General features: G+C 38.7%; 1 protein-coding gene across 5 annotated transcripts in view; it reads left to right on the top strand.

Moving 5' to 3' along the window:
• The window catches only part of SYNE1 (spectrin repeat containing nuclear envelope protein 1), a 512,392-nt gene that overhangs the window by 323,840 nt on the left and 164,892 nt on the right, over window positions 1-23,660 (top strand). For all 5 annotated transcript variants that reach the window (XM_054558331.2, XM_054558330.2, XM_054558328.2 and 2 more), the window contains 5 exons: window positions 1,113-1,256; window positions 7,680-7,874; window positions 8,961-9,101; window positions 15,522-15,689; window positions 15,900-16,061. In XM_054558331.2, the coding sequence (XP_054414306.2) occupies window positions 1,113-1,256; window positions 7,680-7,874; window positions 8,961-9,101; window positions 15,522-15,689; window positions 15,900-16,061 (810 nt within the window). The remainder of the gene's footprint in view (window positions 1-1,112; window positions 1,257-7,679; window positions 7,875-8,960; window positions 9,102-15,521; window positions 15,690-15,899; window positions 16,062-23,660) is intronic.

Genomic DNA, 23,660 nt, shown 5'->3' with positions numbered 1-23,660 from the left:
AAAACACATCCAGGGTGTTGAATCTGACAGGCTGTTGTGGTTTTATAAAATAAGGAGATTAAAATGCTGTCATTTGGATCACCCACAAAAGCCTGGGGAATGCTATATAAAAAATATCCTTGGTGAAAATTATCTTTTAGTGATATTTTTAAATAAATAACTTGTAAAGATTAATTTTCTATGCAGTTAAATGTTTTTATCTCTTATTATTCACCTGAGAATCATCTACAAACTGATAATACAGGTTTACTGTTATCTTCTGTTAGAGTTTTTCTTCATATTTCAGTTTATTAAAGAATTAAATCCATTTTCTTTTGAGTGCATAAAAAATGCACTCAAGTATAATTCTTAGTCTCTTTGCCTAGTAAGAGAAAATCATTTACCAGGAAGAAATGACAGTGTTTACCTTATGTCTCCCTTCATCTAATAATTCTTGCTTTATCCAAAAATTGTATCAATAGCATCTCATTAAAATCACTAGTGGCTCATTTGGTCAACTATCCTTTCCTCCCTGTTATCTTGTAATTTGTTGGACGGAAAATTCCTGAGGCTAAAAGTCATTCATACTTCATATGTATATATACTTTTGGTTGGTAGAGACGGGGGTGTCACCATGTTGCCCAGGCTGTATTGAACTCCTGGGCTCACGTGATCCACCCACCTTGGCCTCCGAAAGTGCTGAGATTACAGGCTTGAGCCACTGCGCCCAGCCCATAATTCGTATTTTTATTCCCTACCGTAGCACTTAGCTAAGTGTCTTACCTATATATTCAGTATTTGTTAGATGGAACAATGAAATAATGTTTCCCACACTGCTTCACCCTTTCTGACCATCATGTTCCATCTTCAGGATGACATCAGTAAGAAAAAGAGAGAGAAAGAATCCTAACTACTTAACTATTTTGATTCCATCAATAATTTTGCTACAATATTTTAGAGAGAAAGCTCTGAAATATCTAAGTAAAGTGAAGAATTCAAACCATCTAGGAATTTTACCCATCATTTCTTTATTCCTTACCTGTACAGGTAAATAGGAGTTAAACTACAGAATCACTTACCTAGTTATTGATAGAGAAAAAAACTGTCTATCTTTCTGTTTTTTTTTTTCAAAGGAGGCTGTGGTGCAGTATGAACAATATGAGCAAGAAATGAAACATCTCCAGCAACTGATAGAAGGAGCTCACAGAGAGATTGAGGATAAACCTGTTGCCACCAGTAACATACAGGAGCTGCAGGCTCAGATTTCTCGGCATGAGGTAAGAGGAATGTAGGCAAAATACCGAGGGCAGGAAACTGGTGTGATTAGAGTATATGTTTGGTCTCTAGAGAATGGAAGAGAACAGTTTCCCCTGTCCTGCACTTAATGTGTTCAGCTCTTGAGAGGCCTCTTTGGCTGTCTAAGCATTGTGAGTGCCGTTTTTGCTGATTCAGTAACACGTGCGTTCCCCTTGATTCCACAACCTCTCTACACGTTGTTCGCATTATATCCTTTGGGACCCACTGATTGTCATCTCCTGCACCCAGAGTTTTCACAGTTAATACACTAAAACACAGTTCATACCCTGTTTTTAATGCTTGCTTGCTGCATTGATCGCTGTCTTGGTGGCTCACTCCTGGAATCCCAGCACTTTGGGAGGCCAAGATTGGTGGATCATGAGGTCAGGAGATGGAGACCATCCTGGACAACATGGTGAAACCCCGTCTTTACTAAAAATACAAAAATCAGCTGGGTGTGGTGGCATGTGCCTGTAATCCCAGCTACTTCGGAGGTTGAGGCAGGAGAAGCACTTGAACCCAGGATGCAGAGGTTGCAGTGAGCCGAGATCGCGCCACTGCACTCCAACCTGGCGACAGAGTGAGACTCAGTCTCACACAAACAAACAAACAAGACTTAGTATGTTAAACATTTTCTTCTTTGAAATATTAGTCATTTCAGTTCCTCTCCCCAAAATCAGAGGATGGTCCAGGTTGTTTACTTTGCTAATTTTCGGATTGGGCCAGCTAACATGTGCCTCGTTTTCAAATGTTCTTCTTTCCTTGTTCCTTTGGCATCATTATGACCTTAGGACTTGACCACTCCTTGTGCAGTCCCTGTCCCAGACATCATAGTCCTTGAGTGATCGAGCTTAGCAGGGAATTTCCTTTCCTGACCTGTCAATTCCATATAGGTCAAATTCACTCTTTCCCTTGGGGGCTGGTTCATAGCACTGTGAATTTTGGTAAATAACTGGGAGGAGGGTGTCTTATTTTTTCTGTACTAAGGATAGAGTATATGGAGTATATCCTTCCATATGCTCTGTTTTAACTTTGTCATGAGAAAAACTAACAATTTTTCCAAACCACTCACACTGAGATTCTCAAAAGATTCAAAGTATTGCTTTGTAAGGACGAAAAATCTCACCCCCTTCTCCAAATGCAATTAATTCTTTAATTTCTTGACATATACAAACATTAATAATTTTCATTTATATATGATTTACAAAATCATTTAAATATCCCATCTACATTTACTCCTACAACTGTAGACATCATCTATGTTAATGATTTTTCTTACGCAATGGTTAAATGAAAATGTTACGTAGATTTTTGAAACCACTGTTTATGTAGGTCTATAGATTAGACTATATATTACATATTTATTTTGAAACTATTTTTAATCCCATCTAGGAAGATTCAAAATTTTATTGTAACAACTCTTCTATCATGGTACAGATATTTTTAAAATCTTTTCTGGGGTAATAATTACTATTACTACTAAACTTTTTGTTGTACGGTTTTTCTTCCCCAAGAAACTTGTGCTTTTTTTTTTTTTTTTTTTTTTTGAGAGTCTTGCTGTATCACCCAAGCTAGAGTGCAGTGGCGAGATCATGGCTCACAGTGGGATCATGGCTCATTGAAGTCTCTACCTCCTGGGCTCAGGCAGTCCTCCCACCTCAGCCTCCAAGTATTTGGGACTATGAGCACATACCACTACCTCAGGCTAGTTTTTGCATTTTTTTTTTTTTTTGTAGAGTAGAGACAGGGTTTCGCCATGTTACCCAGGCTGGTCTCAAACTCCTGGGCTCAAGTGATATGCCTGCCTCAGCCTCCCAAAGTGCTAGAATAAAAGATGTGAGTCACCATGCCCAGCCAGCTTTATGTTTTTTAAAGTAACTTACAAAATTTTACATCACTTTTTTATACCAACTCTATGAGGTAAGAATTTATTTATTTATGTATTTATTTTTATTTATTTATTTTTTAGATGGAGTCTCGCTCTGTTGCCCATGCTGGAGTGCAGTGGTGCAATCTTGGCTCACTGCAACTTCCACCTCCTGGGTTCAGGTGATTCTCCTGCCTCAGCCTCCTGAGTAGCTGGGATTACAGGCGCACACCACCATGCCCTGATAATTTTTGTATTTTTAGTAGAGACGGGGTTTCACCATGTTGGCCAGGCTGGTATTGAACTCCTGACCTCAAGTGATCCGTCTACCTTGGCCTCCCAAACTGTTGGGATTACAGGCGTGAGCCACCACAACTGGCCGGGGTAAGGATTTTTTTTAAATCATCTTTATTTTACTGACAAAAAAACTGAACTTAGAAAAAAGTGACTTTCTGAGCTCCCAAATCTAGTAACTGATTGAAATTGGACTCAATCTCAGTATCTTTGTCTCCAAATTCTGTGATTTTTCTTCCACTGTAACAGAAACTATCTGGGCTACTTAATTAAACAAAAGAGAATAATGAAGTCCCAGGAAAATAAACGAGTCCCCCAAGGTCACAGAGTGACCTCAGCTCAGTCAGCAGTGGACTATGTCTTCCTGACTCTTGGTCCAGTGAGCTGTTTATTTTGTCACATTTTCTTCCACAATTCTGAACATCCATGTTACGTTTGTTAGTTTTAAACCAACTGTGACTTAGAACACATTTTCATGTAAAAAATGATGCAGTCCTGTGTGAGCTTCATTGTATGTATAAAACAAACACAGGAAGGAAAGTGCTGAGTGGAGAAAGCTTAACTGATGATAACATACAAACTGGAAAGAGGGTTTCTTCCTGTATTTTCTGTCTTGTTTTAATTGAATTTCAATCTTATGGTGAATCTAGTTTTCTTACAAATAACTTTAAAAATAACTGATCAGTTATTTATGCCTAAGGAATTCAAACTTTTAAAAATAATTTTTCAGCCAGGTGTGGTGGCTCACACTTGTAATCTCAGTACTTGTAATCCTGCCGCCAAGGTGAGCGGATCACAAGGTCAGGAGTTTGAGACCAGCCTGGCCAATGTGATGAAACCCCGTCTCTACTAAAAATACAAAAATTAGCCTGGGTGGTGACGGGTGTCTGTAGTCTCAGCTACTCGGGAGGCTGAGGCAGGAGAATCGCTTGAACCTGGGAGGTGGAGGTTGCAGTGAGCCAAGATTGTGCCACTGCACTCCAGCCTGGGCAACAGAGCGAGACTCTGTCTCAAAAAAAAATAATAATAATATTTTTTCAAAAGTTGCATTTAATTTGAAAAAAATCACCCTGCCACTTTTAAATCATAGGAGAGGATACTCACACCTCTTTTTTATTTCCACCTGATGTGGAAAGCCTGCTCATGAATACCAGAGACTGGCCACAGAGGGCTGCTTGTCTTCTAGTGGCCACTCTACCTGAAATTCCTACCTTTATAAACATTTTCAGAAATTTTATAAAGAGAATGGGTAACATTAAACCAAGTGTTCCATTTTATTTTAGTGGATTTGACCACAGCTTGAATAACCAGCCCTCGAAGGTAACGAGATTACAAGAGGTTTACACTTACAGAAGTAAGTCGTAGAGTACTATTTCTCAGTGGAAGTCATGTGCATTGGAGTCACATGGGCTAATTATGAAATGCAGACTCTCATACACCTAGTAAATCAAAACCTTTGGAAGTGGTGACCAGAGTTGCATTTTTTAAAGAAACAATCCAAATGAGTTTTGTACACAATAAGGTTGAGAATTGCAGCTTAAGAAATGGTCGCTTGCTGTCAGTGTGGGCACATCTTTGCAGGATACTGCATCAGGGAGCTGTGCCCAGCCATGTGATTACAAAGGGTGGAAGGCCTAATACTAACTCTGTCTATTTCATAAAGATTCCTCAAATTGCCGGGCACGGTGGCTCACACCTGTAATCCCAGCACTTTGGGAGGCCAAGACAGGCAAATCACTTGAGATCAGGAGTTCGAGACCAGCTTGGCCAACATGGCTCTACTAAAAATACAAAAATTAGCTGGGCATGGTGGCACGTGCCTATAATTCCAGCTACTTGGGAGGCTGAGGCAAGAGAATGGCTTGAACCCAGGATATGGAGGCTGCAGTGAGCCGAGATTGTGCCACTGCCCTCCAGCCTGGGTGACAGAGCGAGACTCTATCTCAAAAATAAAATAAAATAAAATAATAAAAAAGATTGCTTAAATTTTTGTATAATGGCAAACCATTGTGTGAAAGCTTGGTGACTTGAAATTCAAGGAGTCCAGTAATCTGCTAGAGCTCTTTTCTAGTATTAACTAGTTACAGTAAATGTCATTTTGAGTACCCACGTGCTAGCCACTAGATGAGATATAGTAAACAGCTATTCAATCACTGTTTTTAAAAATCCCATTAGGTTTAATTAACTGCATCCCCAGAGGTAAAGAAGCAATGATTTCTACTTTTTAAATCCTTGTTTTAAAAATTCCTATACTATTAGGAGTCAAGAAGACTGCCTGATGGCTGAGTTCTGCTGGACGGTTTTTCCTTCCACTCAGCTTCAGTTGGGCAGGAAGAAACAAACAAAACAACAATAATAACAAAATGTGTGTGTGTGTGTGTGCGCGCATGTGCATGCGTGTGTTTTGCATACAGTCAGCCCTCCATATCCATAGGTTCTGCATCCATGAATTCAACCAAGCATGGATGGAAAATATTTGAGGAGCAAAAAGGATGGTTGCATCTCTGCATGTTGATCTTCTTTTCTTGTCATTATTCCCTAAATTGTACAGTATGACAACTATTTATAATGCATAGCATCTACATTGTATTAGGTATTATTAGTAATCTAGAGATGATTTAAAGTATTTGGGAAGATGTGCATAGGTTATATGCAAATACTATGCCATTTTACATCAGAAACTGGAATATCTGTGAATTTTGTATCTAAGAGGGTTCCTAGAACCAATGCCCCTCAGTTACTGAGGGATGACTATGAGTACATATGTGTTGTGTGTATGTGTATATGTGTGTGTATATATATGAATGTATGGGTATGTATGTACACAATTATTTTAAAGACATTACAATTTAATATTTTTGTCACAAAATATGTCTGTTTTTTTTTTTTTTTTTTTGAGACAGAATCTCACTCTGTTGCCCAGGCTGGAGTACAGTGGCACAATCTTGGCTCACTGCAACCTCCATCTCCCGGGTTCAAGCAATTTCTGGCTAATTTTTGTATTTTTAGTACAGACAGGGTTTCACCATGTTGGCCAGGCTGGTCTTGAACTCCTGACCTCAAGTGATCCCCTCGCCTCAGCCTCACAGAGTGCTAGGATTACAAGCATGAGCCACTGCACCTGGCCCACAAAATGTGTTCTATGCGTACAATAAATGACAGCCTCTGAAACAAAGAAGCCAAATAAAAAAAATAAAAAAGAATAATAGTTTTGCACTTTTAGGAATCATGTTTTGAAATATGTATCGTCATTTTTTTAAAGATGCAATAAAGTATAATTTTAATATTTGATACTTAAAATATTTAAGCAAGAAAGTAAAACTTTAATATTTTAGAATTATTATACTCCTAAAATGAATCTATAGTTATCTTTTTAAGGGCTATGTGCTACCCAGAATATATTTCCAATAAGCTCTTAATAAAACATGTAAAACCTCTATCGCTCATAATATATTTTTTTCATTCTTGTCTGCTCAGAAACAAAAACAAAAAAAATTATTTTTTCAAAAGCAAATGAAATTAAAAGCCATTAAATCCGAATTGCACTTCAAGTTTAAAGTTCTAGTTAAAGCCTCAGCAACATTTGAGACATGATGAAGTGTGCAAGAGAAAATTTGATGAATATACAAAATTTTATTTGGGGGTCAATCTGCATTAAAAATTAGGATTTCCATATGCAATATCTAGCCTATCTAAAAAAAAAAAAATTCTTAGGGACATAGGAACAGACAGGCTATTGACTATGTGACCCTATGTAAAATAAATGACTGTCATCTCTGTTGAATGTACTCAGTAGGGTTAAGAGCTGAGCCTTGCATTTTTTTGGTGTGCTTTTAGCCATCACATGACCTAATTTCCATGGCATGAACCATCTGGTAAATTTCAGATGATTTCTGCTTTTTAAGAAAGTTGTCAGTTCCTAATGTTGCGGAAGTTCATGGTTCCATATGGGGCCTCTCGCGATTAGAAACCACTCATTCGGTCTCATCCCCTCATTTCTCCTTTTGTACCGACGCGGGGACGCGGGCTCGGGCACTTTGGCTGTGCCTGCGCCGCGCCGCGCAGCCTGCGGTCTGGCTCGGTAGCGAGATGCAGGAGGAGGACTCGCCGCCTCCACATCCTGCCTCCCGGGCCCGCGCGGCTCTGCGCGCTCATTGGCCCGCCCTGCAGGAAGATGAACGCTACTACTTCTGTTTCCTTTTGATGCTGCTCTGACACCCCGGTGGGGGAAATGTTTCCTCAGGAGCTGGCGCAGAAAATTAAGGGCTACCAGGAGCAGATCGCTTCTTTGAATTCCAAGTGCAAGATGCTGACGATGAAAGCCAAGCACGCCACCATGCTGCTGACGGTGACCGAGGTCGAGGGGCTGGCGGAAGGGACAGAGGACCTGGATGGGGAGCTCCTCCCCACGCCTTCGGCCCACCCCTCTGTGGTCATGGTAAGGATCCAGTGGGTCCCCGCGGCTTTGCTCTTTGACTGGAGCCTGGGGAGTGGCTCCATGTTCCCTCTCCGTGGCTGATTTCAGGGACCAGCCTTCGATCTTGCAGATTCAGAGGGAGGAACAGTTTCCTTAACTCTCTTTGACTACCGTTGGGCCGGGCCAATCTTTGACACTGTAAACAATGACAGTTAAAATGAAACTATGTGCTCGAGACAGCTGAATTACTTAACACGTCAGAGGTCTGCCCTGTATTTGTTTATAATTTTGCAATAATACTGAGAGGCTCTGAGCTTTAAACAATAATTTACTTGCACAGTGTTTTAGTTGTCTGGGGGATGGGAAATTCATGGCATATATATTTAGTTGTGTTTTCCAGGCTAACTAGCTAACTACATATGTGCATGTACTCTACTGTATAAATGTGTAATACAATTTAGAAGAACAGCTATTGTTAGAAAAATATGAAAACAGACCATCTAAAGCTTGGCTTTGGATTAAAATAAATCAACTTTGTTATTTTCTATTCTGCACCACTATTTTCCTATACACTTGACATCTAAAATGCATTGAGTATTTTGATGACTATAATATTTCCCAATGCTGTGTATTTTCCCTCATATGTGCTGTGCCTCAGGTAATGAGTAACCATACCTGAGCCCATTTAGCAATACAGTACTTTGGGTGCATTTATCTCCCTACCATATTTGTAACTTGAGATGTCCACGAAAGACCAAGCTTTATTTCACAGACCTTTCCTCATTTGTATGATTTGTGATTTTTGCAGTTATTTATAAAGCCACAAACTCTCCAAAGAAAGGAAAATAATGAAGTATTTAATCAACAACAAAACTTCAATGTCATATGCACCCCCATTCCTGATTGTTTTACAAATGATTACTAACATCATATTCTCTTGAAGACAGAACTTTTAAATACTAACACAGGATTAATATGTGAATTTGGGTCCCAGTAATTTTAACCTTCGTTTTATAATTAACTCTATTTTGGCCTGTGCCTGAACAGGACTTATGTTAACATAGCTAATTGATTTTCATGTCCTTTGGGCTACATTTTACGTGGCAGATGACTGCAGGTCGCTGTCACACTTTGCTGTCACCGGTCACTGAGGAGTCTGGGGAGGAGGGAACCAACAGTGAGATTTCCTCTCCACCTGCCCGTCGCTCCCCTTCACCTGTGGCTAATACAGATGCTTCTGTTAACCAGGTACCTCCCACTTGGCATTCCTCTAGCAATAATCTCTGGGCAGATGCAGGACTCCATTCTCTGTTTCCATTAGATCGTGGGTATGAATCTCAGACTTTGTTGCATTCGGTTCCAGGGACACACTATTAGGTGTTATAGTTGCACAAACTATGATTGTCATGTGTCTGAGTATGTCGTCTCCTCTCCTGGGCTACAGAAAATGGGATGAACAAAAATTAGGTCATGGGAACGATAGCCCAGAAGGCCCTGTTTTAAGACATTGTGGCCTTAGTTTCCAGCAATCATCTGGAATGGGGTTCTGCATCCAACAGAAAATGAAAGATGTGTGTCACCATTGTAAAATAACATGATTCGATGGCTTTATAACATGCATTGAAAATAGTGTTGGCATTTACCAGCTCAGATTTTGAAGACAGGAAACTTCTATTTATTATGTCAGACTTCTTTATTTACAACTTGTGTACCAATGTAAGGAATGTCTGCCATATTTATACTAGAATGCCTAGTAGATTTGAGTGTTTATCTTTCAATAATCTTAAATTTTATTTTATATAAAATGGGGAAAATAAAATAATCATTTTGTTATAAGAAGCCTTTTACCATGTATTAAATGTAGATAATACTAAATTAAATGTCAAAAAGGTTTTATGTCAAATGTTAGATAGAAATCAAAAAGATGCCTTTATAGTAACCAAAAACTTTTAATGCATGTTAAGTAATACTTTATTTTTTAGTGAAGACAACTAAAAAATGTAAACTATTCTATGAAATTATGTTTTTTCAAAGAAGTTGATATGTATTATTAAGGGAGAAACATTAAACAGAGCAAATGTTTTATAACCTGTATTATAATTCAATTATATTACTTTTATTTTAAAGCAGAAGCATTCAGACTGTCATAGGATTTCTGTGATAAAGAGAATCACCCCTCATTTAAAAAAAAAGGAACATCAAGGTGATGAAACCTTTAGTTAATACACTTACACTGTTCTCTTGGTAAAAATCAGGATAGCTCTAGGGAAATTATCAACTCATCCATTTGTCAAATACATTCTGACACCTGCTCAGCATGAAACCTTGTGTTGGTTCCTGAGGATGCAGCTGAGAAGGAGTCAGCATGGCCCTACCTGCAAGAGAATGGCCCTACCTGCAAGGCCCTGACAGTCTAGAGAGAAAGGAAGACATGGGACAGATAATAACAATGTGATCAGAGGAAACTAAAAACAGCAACATAAAAGGAGAAGTTCAGGGAGCCGTGGGGGATTTGGGAAAGTGTTCTTCCAATTCTGATTTTAAAATATGTATTACTCATTCTTTGATGATTTGTCCTTCCCTGTGGTTACAGATGTTATTAGAGAAATTGAGCTATAGTCGGCTGATTATTATATAGAAAAAATTATTCTATTTAATATGGTTTAGGTTCTCAAAATTTTCAAGCTGAATAATAAATACTTATTTGAGACTTTGTGGGAAGAATATACCTTTTCTAAAACTGTAAATCTCCATGCTACTTCTTGCAAAGTGTCAAAGTATATATGAAAGTGCCCTAAAAATGATGAAACATGCAAATATTTCTATTATTATTTCTTGACATTAACCACAAAGCTTCATCAGATCCTAAAACTCAGTGAGATTAGGCTTTGTTTTAATTCTTCCCCTCTCCCCTAGTCACAGGAAAACATCAATTAAGTTGCATTGTTAATCTAAAATACTTACATGTGATGCTGCAAAGTAGGGGAAAATGCCTTTACTTAGATTAAGACAGACAGCTTTATTCTGAGGGAGCTGTTAAAAAGCAAATGTATTATGCTTGGTGTTCATCAAACAAATCAACCCCATCATTATGGCCACATGTTATTTTTGTATAGTAATGTCAGAAGACAATGAAAAAATATGACACCATGACCGGTGATGCACTGGATTTATAAAATTGTCTCTTGAAACTGAGGAGGACATGTAGGATCCCCTTAAGTTTCAGTTTTCAGATTAAAAACCCTGAGTTTTGTGCACAGAATGTGTACAGCTGTTTCAGGGAGCAGCCAAATAGAACTGCTTTATAAAATCACAATTGTTAAAAAAAAAAAAAAAAAAGGTTTTGTGCCTGCTGTTCCTCCAAGTAGATCTCCGTTATGTAACTACCTGGTCCCACTCACAGTCAGTGTATTCTGTCTCTGACAGTAGCTATTATCTAAAATGTAATAACAGTTTAGCTTACTTGAAGGTAGAAATACCGAGGCATTCCTAGATTTTGCTGCAGGCTTCTTGATTCCCCTTAGAAGCAAGCCAAGGCTTAGACTCTGCAGAAGAGTTGAGAGAGGAATAGATTTGAAAAGAGCGAGCAAGAGTGTAATGGGAAAATCGTTGGCCTTCAAGTTAAAAGCTCACACTGAGTTGCAGCTCTTCCTCCTCTAAGCTGAGTGCACCTGGGAAGTCCCTTGATACCCTCATTTGTAAGTGGGAAGCAATACTACTTAATCCACAACATTGTGAAAATGAAATGTGACATTAATCGTGAAAGTGCTTTTTAAACTACAAAATGCTGATCAAATAGTAGCTACAGTTGTCCAGATTTATTTCCTTAGGAATCTACTCATAACTCATAACTTAGGCACATAAGCAATGAGAAACGTATTTTTAACTGACTCCTCACTGCATCAAGTATTGACTTTAGTAGTTATTGATAGTACTGAGTGATTTATTTTAGTTGAATTTATGCGTGTACCTCAAATAAATAGAAATTATTCATCTATAAAAGGTGACGTATTTTCAAATCCTTTTAAGAAACCAGGAGTTGTCATTCGTATCTGTAGGCATAGCCATGCACACACACACACACACACACACACACACACACACACACAGAGAGAGAGAGAGAGAGAGAGTGAGACTGCCAGAAAAAAATTATTTGTATAAATTTATTTTATTCTAGCTCTTTAGGGAGCCTTCTGTATTTATAATAGAGTATCTAATGTAAAACATTTACATCATTTAAAGCCATTCCTGCTTTTCCTTGTGGACAGTAATAGTATTACTTTACATGTATATAAAATAATAGAATTTATAAAAGTGCATTTACAAGCATGATTTGTTATGAACATATAGGCCTGCCTGTTATTTGCCAAACACTCCACAATGTGCTCAGGATGAAGACGAAAAGCACTGACCCAGACAGCCCCTAGGGAGCTTACAGTGTGTGTGAGGACAGGCAAATGCTTACAAGAGAAGGTGGCAGGTGGTGTGGCCGAGGGCAGCACAGTGTTGTGGGAGGGCCTAGAGAAAGCACCTAAACTGGCTGGGGTCAGGCAGAGGTCAAAGATGGCCCCCTTTAGTTTTAAGGGAGGAGCGCAGTTAGGCAGTTGAAGTGCAGTTGGGTCGTGTGAGATGAAGATTTTCAGGCAGAAGAAACCACCTGTGGGAAGCTGTGGAGGCGGGAAGCAATATGGCCCATCAAGGCAACTGCAAATAGTTTCAGTGTAATTGGAGAAACATTGGAGGAGGAGGAGAGGGGGAAATGAGACTGACAGGGATATGGGAACCACATCATGGAGGCCCTGAATGCCACAGGAAGGAATTTCAGCTTCCTCCAGAAGCTAATTAACCATTGAGGGAATTTAATGAGAAGCTGTGTACAGAACTGATACTTCTGGATCAATGTGGACAGGAGAATAGAAGTGTGCAAATTCAGAGCCAGGGGAGCTGTTAGAAACAGAAGTTACACAGTCTCATGCTTGGTCCATCCTGGTGATAAAAATGAGAGAAACAGGCCAGGAGGGACTACAGAGGCCTGGACAGCTCCTGCTCCGCATAAATGAGGCAATGTCTCCTCTGTTAGCATTACTTTAACAAAGACACAGGGCCCAGTGTTACCATACCTTGTGGTTTGCAAAACAAGCTGTGAATGTGAATTTTAATGAAATCTCTATCTTCATGAAGAGAGATTTTAAACAATTGAAAACATTGTATAAGCCACACTAAATGTGTGCAGGTCAGAGGCACCCACAGGCTGCCAGTTTGCAGCCTTTGAGTTAGGAAGCTGTTACTGTAATGAGAACTTGAACTAAGGCTGTGGCCAGGACATGCATCGTTAGCACTCCATCCTCCCATAAGCAGTGGATGTTAAGGGGGAGGAGAAATCAGGAATAAATCCCAAGTTTATAGCTTAGGTGAGAAGACATTCCATTTATTGCAAGATGGGTAATACTTCATTGTTTTTTCCTAAATTGGTTCCTTTTGGAAATGTTGACTTTGAAGAGCCTACAGGATATGCACGAACATCTGGATATGTGAGTCTGGAGCTTATCAATTCACCAGTATTGGCGAGTGAGTGGAAAACAAACTATAAAAGAGAAAGAGTGAATGACTAGAAAGCTGGGAGGAGAACAGTGAGATTTTTTAGAAAGTGTTTCCAGAAAGGGTTTGTCAGTGCTATTGAATGCTAGAGGTCTGGCAAGGGAAGGGATGAAAATTCATCATTTTTTGTCAAAGAGAAGAAGCTGGTGAGAGCAAGCTCTGCAGTCATCAGGATCAAAGTCCAAACTGGAATTTAGAAGTGGATCGAGGGTGAGAAAGTCCCATGAAAATCACCCTTTCAGAAGTTGGATTATGAAATGAAAGGGAGAAAACAAAGAAATTAGGATGGAGCCTGTGTGTGCATGTGCATTCACGTGTGATGATCCATCACATTGTGAATTGTGGACTTTTTAGAAAATGTGATATCCTTCAAGAAAACAAATAAAAGAAACAGTATGTGCAGGTGTTTTTGGATGGAAGAGAGAAAGTCAACAAAGCCAGAGAGGATGTTAATAGACCAAGGTCCTTGGAAAAGCAGTTTATGGGATTCTCAGAGTCTGTGGGAGAGTCAGGTTTAAGCAGTGAAGCTGGAAAGCATAAGATAAGGGTGAGTGTGAATATACACAGACTTTTGAAAATTTGAGAAGTTGTAGTATCTCCTTGACAGCTTGGATTGCATGTGTATGTGTGTGTGTGCGTGTTTGTGTGTGTATGTGTGTGTGTGTCAGTAACACACACATGCATATATGACTCTGGATTGAGTCATGTTTGCAGTTTTTCAAGTGGATGAAGCATGACAAGTTTTCCAAGTGGATGAAGCAATGACAGCATACAAGGGTGTGGAGGACTGAAGTGGGGTGGGAGTGAGTGAGGATCAATGGATCTAAACCTATTAAGGACATGAAGAGTAATCCACTCAAGACAGTGACAGGGTTAGGAATAAAGAGGAAGCAGTCTCCATGTTCCAATATCATCAATAAATGTTGGGGACTCATCTGGAGACCTCAGGAACAACAACAAAATGGGTAGAAGCTGTCATAGTCACTCAAATATTATTTCATATAATCCTCAATCCCACCCAAGGTTGGACCAATGAGTGAACCAGTGTGCAAGATATAAGTTATTTGCTCCAATTATATAGCTACACAAGAGGAGAATTTTGCTAGAGTCTCAGCTGTCCCAGACTGAATTCATTCTACCGCATGACACTGCTACATTTGTTTCTCAGATGGCTGGAGCCTTCTTCAATACTTTTTACCAATACATGATTCTCAATAAGACTCAGGTATTTTAAGCTGACATAATTCCCTTCAACAGTCCAACTGCAAAAACAATGAACTTTATAATAGCAATTACTCCCCCAATTAAATTTCTACTGAAATACAGATAAATAACCATAGAAACAATTAAAAACCATCTTTACTATATCTCTTGATATAGTAAATTTTATCAGTACAAATAAAATATGCAATGTTACTTATAACACAATAGATTTTAAAAATTTGAAAGCATGATATTTCATCATTCACTTTGATTTTTTGTGTGTGTATACTTTGAGGAAATGAATAGAAGAAAACCTTTATATTATTTGTTTCTTAGAGTAGTTGTAACTTCCCCATTACATTTTTCTTATTTAATATCAGAATATTTAAATTAATTCTGCAAATAATGAACCCACAAATAGTGAAGATCTGGCTGCATCTGTAGATTTATTTAAGTCAAGTAGTTTTTTAAGTTATTTAAAACTTTAATGAATACATTTGACAACATTTTAGGAACTAGATCATTAAGATTCTCTTTTTTTGCGATTCTAATCAACCTTTAAATACATGTGTACTGCTTAAATCCTTTGTATTTCCATTTAACAAACATAGAATAAGATTGAGTTTTGGCAACTTGAAATATTGATAAAGTTGTTTTTTGATATATATATAAACCAAAATTCTGAAACAATTATAGTGTGCTTTGATACAGTCTTTAAATTTTTCTTGTCACAAGAGTTTACTAATTTAGTGCCCCATGAAAGGTGTAGATCTGAAACCTTTCCTTGACATGACCAACAGTACCCAGAGCATATTAATCGAGACTTTGTCTTTTTGTTTAATTCAATACTGTGCTTTGCACTCACAGGACATTGCATATTACCAAGCCTTGTCTGCTGAGAGGTTGCAGACAGATGCTGCAAAAATTCACCCCAGCACATCCACATCCCAGGAGTTCTATGAACCGGGATTGGAGCCATCCGCTACTGCCAAACTGGGTGATTTGCAGCGTTCTTGGGAAACCTTAAAGAATGTGGTAAGTCTTCAAGGTGGACTAGTTTATGCCCACCAGACACCAGTAACCTTAGCGATTGTCTTATGAAATACATGCGGAGAGTTTACACATCCAGTCCACAGTTGAGTACCCTATGTTGGGCCACAGAGGTAAAGCACTGAAGAAAGAAATGTTGTAATCTGAAAGATAAGGGGCTGGGAAGCATTTGGTAATATCCCTTTTCTGCTGTAGATCAGTGAGAAGCAGCGCACACTCTATGAAGCTTTGGAACGCCAGCAGAAGTACCAGGACTCCCTCCAGTCCATCTCTACGAAGATGGAGGCCATTGAGCTGAAACTCAGTGAGAGCCCAGAGCCTGGCAGGAGTCCAGAAAGCCAGATGGCTGAACATCAGGTACAAATAGCCATGACTTCAGTTTCCTGCTTGATTAAGTAAGTGCACTCTTGTGACTGGTTGGCCTGTCAGGCATGTGTTTGAGACAGCCAGGTGACTTTTTTAAAAATTTTTTAACCTTATCAGTTCTTCCAGAGTAAACAAGAGTCCTAATGGTGGTCATTTCTACTACTGATTCAGGGAGGGATCTGAGAAAAAGAGAGAGAGAGAGATTCAGACCTTGAATCTAATTAAAGAAAGCTACATGCATTGATGTTGCTTTTTAACTTTGATTACACAAAATGTGTTTCCTTAGAGTTGCCAGTTTATTTTGATTTTGTTGTGAGCCATTGTCATAAGAATAAAATATACTCCAAATCTACCTTTTCTGGATATTGTTGTTTTAAGAAACTTAACCAGGGGGTGCCCCTCCATTATCACTTCAGAAAATACATCTGAGACTTCATAAGTTCTAAGTCTCATCTTGTGATTGGCCCTGACTTAAATCATTTTTTTAAAAGGTTAAACTAGGCAAAATATTAGCTTTACATGAGAAACAGAGAACATTACATTAATCTAACGCAGAAAGATAATGTTAAAAATGTGTCCATTTAAAATGCATGCTAAGAAATGTTCAGAAATTAAAATCTGGTTAATACTTCAGCAGTCTAACGAGGTATGCTGTTAAAATTATATTTATTTGGTATAACTGGGGTCTAAGGATACTGAGGCACACATTCTCCTACATATTCATCACCGTGATGTAGGAAAATGCTGCCTGGCTGGGACAAGAACCCAGGAGCGTGTGACAATCCTTCAGAAGGCAGGAGGAAAGAAAGATATTTTTAGACGTTAATTAAGAGCTATGAAAGCATGGCATGGTAAGCATGTTTATCAAAACAGGGTAACTTAACAGCTTTAAGAGTGAAACGTTGTACTTTGTCTTTCTTCTACTTTACATCTTTCTAGTTTTGGAAGCAGGATAACCTTGGAATAGACTGCTTGTTCATATGTGTAGTGTCAGATAAAGTTGCATTCTTTTGCAATATATATCTTTCAGTATAACATAAAAATGAGAACATTTCATCTAGAGACAGCATATTGAGAAATAGTGGTTTCAGGTTTTTTACACTCTTGTGACTTCTGAAGATAGAGATCAAAGTGCATAGCGTCCATTTTTAGGCCTTATTTTGGTAAAAAATTACCTTCTGTAGGTCTTTCTGCTATCCCACAGTCACCCACCCTTAGCCACATTTGCAGAGGGTGCTATGAAAGCACGAAATGAGAATTAACCCTTGTTATCCAAGACCAGACCAATCAGGAGGACAGTCAGGGGCTTGGGGGACTATTCCAATGCCATTTACTTCCGAGCTTCCCCCATTTTGTCACTAGACTGCTAGTCTCCCAAACCCCTCTCCTTTCTAAAGGGGCCTCAGTGTCTCCCAGTTCTCTTTAGCTGCTACTTCAGTTTTCTGTTGCCAGCAGCCACTTCTTTCTCATCTGAAGGGGTGTCCCTGTTGCTCCAGTGTGCTCCCTGGGGCTCCTAGGTCTTCCTTGCTCCTGCGATTCTGTCTGTCCAGCTGTTCCCTGAACCTCTGCTTCACTGTACTGGAAGGAGCCAGAGAGCTTCCTTTAGGTTGAGTACATGCTCCTCAGGCCAACCTCGATGGCTATTCTGTAGGAGGCCCTGTTCTTTAAACATTCAAAAGGAATATAGTGTAAATTATGCAAGGGCTGGATTAGAGTACATTTGAGGGTCACTCACGCAGATTATCAGATGCCGATGTTGCAGAAAGTTTAAGTAGTTTGACCCTCTCTCCAGCTTCATGACATCTCCACCTTTGTTCAAGCCCCCTATTCTTGTGGCCCAGGAGGCTCCCCACAATTGCCAAAGACCCATCACTGGCTCACACAGTATTTAGGAGCTGCATGAAAACAGGTTCCTGGTGGCCTGCTCTGCCCTTCCAGAGTTCCTAAGTGAGAATGCAAGTTAGCTTCCAATCAGCACCACCACCCTGTTGCTCAGGCATTAGGATGGAAACACACATAAACTGAATGTGGAGCAAAATGATGATTCTGTTCAAGGGATTTAATGGAGACAACTCAAAATTGCACATTAATTCTGAGAATTATAAATTAGAAGTGAATCTGTGACTTTTCTTGTCATTAAGGCCAACCGCATGACTTTTTTTCCCTTTCTAAGTTGGTAGTAGTCGTACTAGCCATCACGGCAGTAAGGAGGTACAGCTAATTTAATGAAGATTACCAGTCATTGGGGCTTAATGTTTTATTAAGAGAGAAAATATATTAATGTTATATTAATCTATTATATGAATATAATTGTATATATTAATCTATTATATGAATATAATTGTATCTATTAATCTGTTATATTAATATAATTGTATATATTAATATATTATATTAATATAATTGTATATATTAATATATATTAATCTATTATGTTAATATAATTGTATATATTAATATAACTGTATATATTGATATATTATATTAATATAACTGTATATATTGATATATTATATTAATATAATTGTATATATTGATATATTATATTAATATAATTAGAACATATTAATGTTCTAATGGGAGGGAAAGAAAATAGCAATAATGTAGAATTTAGTATAATCTCATGTATCATCACATATTTCATCTGAGCTATTTTTGCTACCTTTTGCTGTCTGTGCCTAAGTTCTACAAGTTCTGGAACACAGCTGCCTACATGAAAAGCTGGTGGTATCACAGTATCTAAATTTGTTCTTAGCTTCAGGAATGGTACTTTAAAAATTTCAAGCACTGTTATAGAATTACTATTTCTAAATTTCAGCTGAATGGGTATGAGAAAGTCCAGTATGGTTTTTTATATTTCCTAAAAATTAATAGAAATACTTTAGTTTTTTTTCTTTCCCAACACTCTCTTGGAAGTATTTATATTTTTTTAAGGAGGTAACCTAATTCCTACATTTTTCCTTTAAACACTTGTCTAAACTACTGAATTTGTGTGGAATGCTGTGCCTTTCTGGTTATCCTCTCTAAATTGTCTTATAGATTTCTTTTTTTGAGACAGTCTCACTCTGTTGCCCAGGCTGGAATGCAGTGGTGCAATCTTGGCTCACTGCAACCTCCGCCTCCCAGGTTGAAGTGATTCTCCTGCCTCAGCCTCCCAAGTAGCTGGAATTACAGGTGCTTGCCACCACGCTGGACTAATTTTTGTATTTTTAGTAGAGATGAGGTTTCACCATGTTGGCCAGGCTGGTTTCGAACTCCTGACCTCAGGTGATCCACTTACCTCGGCCTCCCAAAGTGCTGGGATTTACAGGTGTGAGCCACCATGCCTGGCTGTCTTACAGATTTTATTTTAAGGCTTGAATGCAGTTCATCAGCTGACTTGTGGCTGTTGTTCTGACTGCCAAGCCCTCTGTCATTGAGACCTTATTATCATGGGTATCTGATGCTTTGGGGACATGTGTTGCCACACTAAGCTCAGTGATACATAGGACACAGAGCTCTGTGGTTATTTTGTTTTGTTTTGTTTTTCTCATATATGTAACAACTAAAATAGAATGTGAGAAGAACTGTGGTCTCTCATCTGATCTTGGAAGTGAAGCAGAGTTGGGCCCAGTTAGTACTTAGATGGGAGACTGCCCAGGAATACCAGGTACTATAGGCTTAAAAAAAAAAAAAAAAAAAGCCTGGCGCGGTAGCTCATGCCTGTAATCCCAGCACTCTGGGAGGCCAAGGTGGGCAGATCACAAGGTCAGGAGATCGTGACCATCCTGGCTAACATGGTGAAACCCCATCTCTACTAAAAATACAAAAAATTAGCCAGGCGTGGTGGCGGGTGCCTGTAGTCCCAGCTACTTGGGAGGCTGAGGCAGGAGAATGACGTGAACCTGGGAGGTGGAACTTTCAGTGAGCCGAGATCGCGCCACCGCACTCCAGCCTGAGCTACAGTGTGAGACTCTGTCTCAAAAAAAAAAAAAAAAAAGACAGGAAACATTTCAGCCTGGCCAACATGCTGAAACCCCATCTCTAGTAAAACTACAAAAATTAGCCGGGCATGGTGGCGCACACCTGTAGTCCCAGCTACTCAGGAGGCTGAGACAGGAGAATTGCTTGAACCTGGAAGGTGGAGGTTACGGTGAGCAGAGATGGCAGCTGGGTGACAGAGTGAGCTTCCATCCCCCCAAAGCAAACAAACAAAAAAAAACTTGTGTTCATGTAGATAGTTCTGAAGGTCACATAACATAAGGTCCGTGTTTCTTTTCATCCTTACTATTAAAGAGTTTTTATGTTAGAGAAGCTCATGGAACTTCTCTAAGCTATGTAAGTGTCATACACATGCCAAGTTTGCAATTACAAATCAGAAACCCAAAAGCATGCATTTCATCTCTTTCTCCTTATCTTGAATCATATATTGTCGGGTAGCTGCTGGCCACCAGCTCTTATACTCAGAGTTATGGGACTGAAGACATATTTGACAGCTGAATTTTTTTTTAATTGAGGTGAAATTCACATAGCATAAAATTAACCATTTTAAATTGTACAATTTAGTGGTATTAGTACATTCACAATGTTGTGCAACCACTGTCTCTCTCTGGTTCCAAAACATTTTTATGACCCCAAAAGAAAATCTCATGCCTCCTGAGCCTGGCTGCTAGATCTTGAAGTTAAAAACTCTAGCTACCTTCCAAAAATGTCCACTCATGTTTAAGAGTAAACTCAAGCATGAGTGGAGAGGACTGCTTCTAACAAGATTTAAGTGAGGCTGGGCACAGTGGCTCACACCTGTAATCCCAGCACTTTGGGAGGCCAAGGCGGGTGGATCACTTGAGGTCAGGAGTTCAAGACCAGCCTGGCCAACATGGTGAAACCTTGTCTCTACTGAAAATACAAAAATTAGCTGGGCGTGGTGGTGCAGCCTGTAGTCCCAGCTGCTTGAGAGGCTAAGGCAGAAGAATTGCTTGAACTCAGGGGGCGGAGGTTGCAGTGAGCTGAGATCGTGCCGCTGCACTCCAGCCTGGGCGACAGAGCGAGACTGTCTCTCAAAAAAATTAAAAAAAGATTTAAGTGAACAGTTCCAGATTTTCCTAATTCCTTTATTACTGACTGCAGAAGATTCAGAGAGCTATTTTAGAACATTGTGAATTTTAAATGGAAGCTGATACCTTCAGTGCGCACCTGGTTGGTCAAATCCACTGAGATTTAATGAGGTAGTGCTGGTGAGAGTTACCAACACATCAAACAGAAAACAGAAATCTGCTTGTGGGCTACAGTTAGTGGAAAGTAGGTTAAATGAGATCTAACAAGGACTTTGAGGAGACAGAGTTTGAAAATTTGGAATGGCAACAGGAGTGGGTAGGAGGTACTATAAATGTAAATGTGTGTGGAAAGGCACAGAAGAGAGGATGAGAATGAACACAGTGTGAAATTGTTAGGAGGCTCTTCTTGCTTGTACAGAAGGATCAGTGTAAAAAAAAAAAAAAAACAAAGACATAATAAGATCCATCTAATTATGGAGGAGCATTTAAAATCAGACCAATTATAGATTTTATACTTTTAGCATTCAGGCACAAAACATTATTATGAAATAATAGAAAATAATTTACTGAATGGAAGTTTTTGAATGTATAATACTTTGAACGTATAAAAAATACTTTGAATATATAATAAACAACATCAGTCTGTAAATTCATTGCAATCACATTTTAAAAATTGCAGCAAGTTTTTTGGTGGAGGTTGACAAGCTAATTCTAAAGTATACTGCAGGCTAGGTGTGGTGGCTCATGCCTGTAATCCCAGCACTTTGGGAGGCTGAAGCGGGCAGATCACTTGAGCTTAGGAATTCAAGACCAGCCTGGCCAACATGGTGAAACCACGTCTCTACTAAAAATACAAAAATTACCTGGGTGTGGTGGTGCATGCCTATAATCCCAGCTACTCTGGAGGCTGAGGCAGGAGAATCACTTGAACCTAGGAGGCAGAGGTTGCAGTGAGCCGAGATCTTGCCACTGACTCCAGCATGAGCAACAGGGTGAGACTCTATCTCAAAAATAGTAATAATAATAATAAAGTATACTGCAAATGTGTGGGAAAATATATATTAAAAATGCCAGAAGTAAAGAATAACCACGACAGTCTTGAAAAAGATTAATAAAGTTGAAAGATATATCCTACCAGATAGGGAGATTTATTAATTAAGATTGTGTGGTATTTGCACAAACAGCCAAATGGGTTGATGGAACAGAATTTGAGCCCAGAGCAGAATCACATTTATACAGACACTTGACTTGTGGCAAAGATTACACTGCAAAACAATGGGTGAAAAAAAAGAAGAATTTTCACCTCTTTCTACACTGGACATGAAAATTAAGTTTATGTGGTTTGTAGATCTAAATGTGAAGTTATTACCAAAAAAAAAGTTTGAAAATAATACTTTAAAATATCTGTGGTGAATGATCTTTTTAAAAAACATTCTAATCCATCACAGACGGATACTTTAGTAAAATTAAATCAAATGCTGCTTGGATGTCATAACTGTCAAATTACTATAAAAGTTTCTTAGCACTTGCTCTCAATATGTTTATCTCATCATAAGCCAGTAACAAACATTGTGCAGACTGTTATTATTCCGTGGACCACGCTTTGAGTAGCATTCTTACAGAAGATAACCTATGAGAATGTATTCTATTTATGACCTTTGGTTAGGCAAAAGATTTCCTATATAGTACACCAAAAGCCCTAACAATAAAGGAAAATATTGATTCTATTAGACCATGATAAAATTAAGAACTTCTTTCCGTCAACAGATATTATTAAGGAAGTCTTTTCCCATTAAGGGAAAACCGTGCCTCAAAGTGGGAGCAGATTATTTGCCATATGCAGAACCAAAAGAAACACAGGCACTCCTATCCAGAATATACAAACAACTCCGTACATCAATAAGAAAAGGAACAACTCTAGTGGAAAATGGGCAAAAGATTTTTAGCAGGCAGTCACAAAAGACACTCAATCTCATTAGTCATCGGGGAAATGGAAATTAAAATTACAATGAGATTCCACTATTAAACCCACTAGAAAAACTTAAAGTGAAAACAATTCACAGCCAGGTGACAGTGGAATATGATATAATGATAAAAATGGGTTAACTCTTTCTATGTGCAACAAAATCAACGACTCTCACAATCATGAAAGAAGCCAGACACAGAGCAGTGCATCGTGTAGGATTCCATTTCTATGAAGCTCAAATAAGGGCCAAAGTCCTCTGATATTTGCAAGTTAACACAGTGGTGATTTTTGAGGACAGCAGTAGCAAGAAGAAGGAGGTCAAAAGAGCTTGTAGAATCCTGGAAATGTTCCATTTCTTGATCTGGGTAGCAGCAGCATGGATGTATATAGTTGGTGTGCTTATAGTCTGTTCACTTTTCTAGACGTATATAATATTAATCGTTTATTTAAAAATTAATTGTCATGATGATATTTAATATTAGGAAAAGATAAGGGGTTTTTGCTGTTAAATATTGTGAGAGCCCACTCTGAGGAGGCGCTGTGCTTACAGTGAAGCCTCCAGTCCTGTGGAAAAGATAGGAATTATGCAAA

Source organism: Pongo abelii, chromosome 5, assembly GCF_028885655.2.
Source record: "Pongo abelii isolate AG06213 chromosome 5, NHGRI_mPonAbe1-v2.0_pri, whole genome shotgun sequence".
Lineage (NCBI taxonomy): Eukaryota > Metazoa > Chordata > Mammalia > Primates > Hominidae > Pongo > Pongo abelii.
The sequence above is the reverse complement of the archived record's forward strand: the minus strand, read 5'-3'. Positions and strand labels throughout refer to the sequence as shown.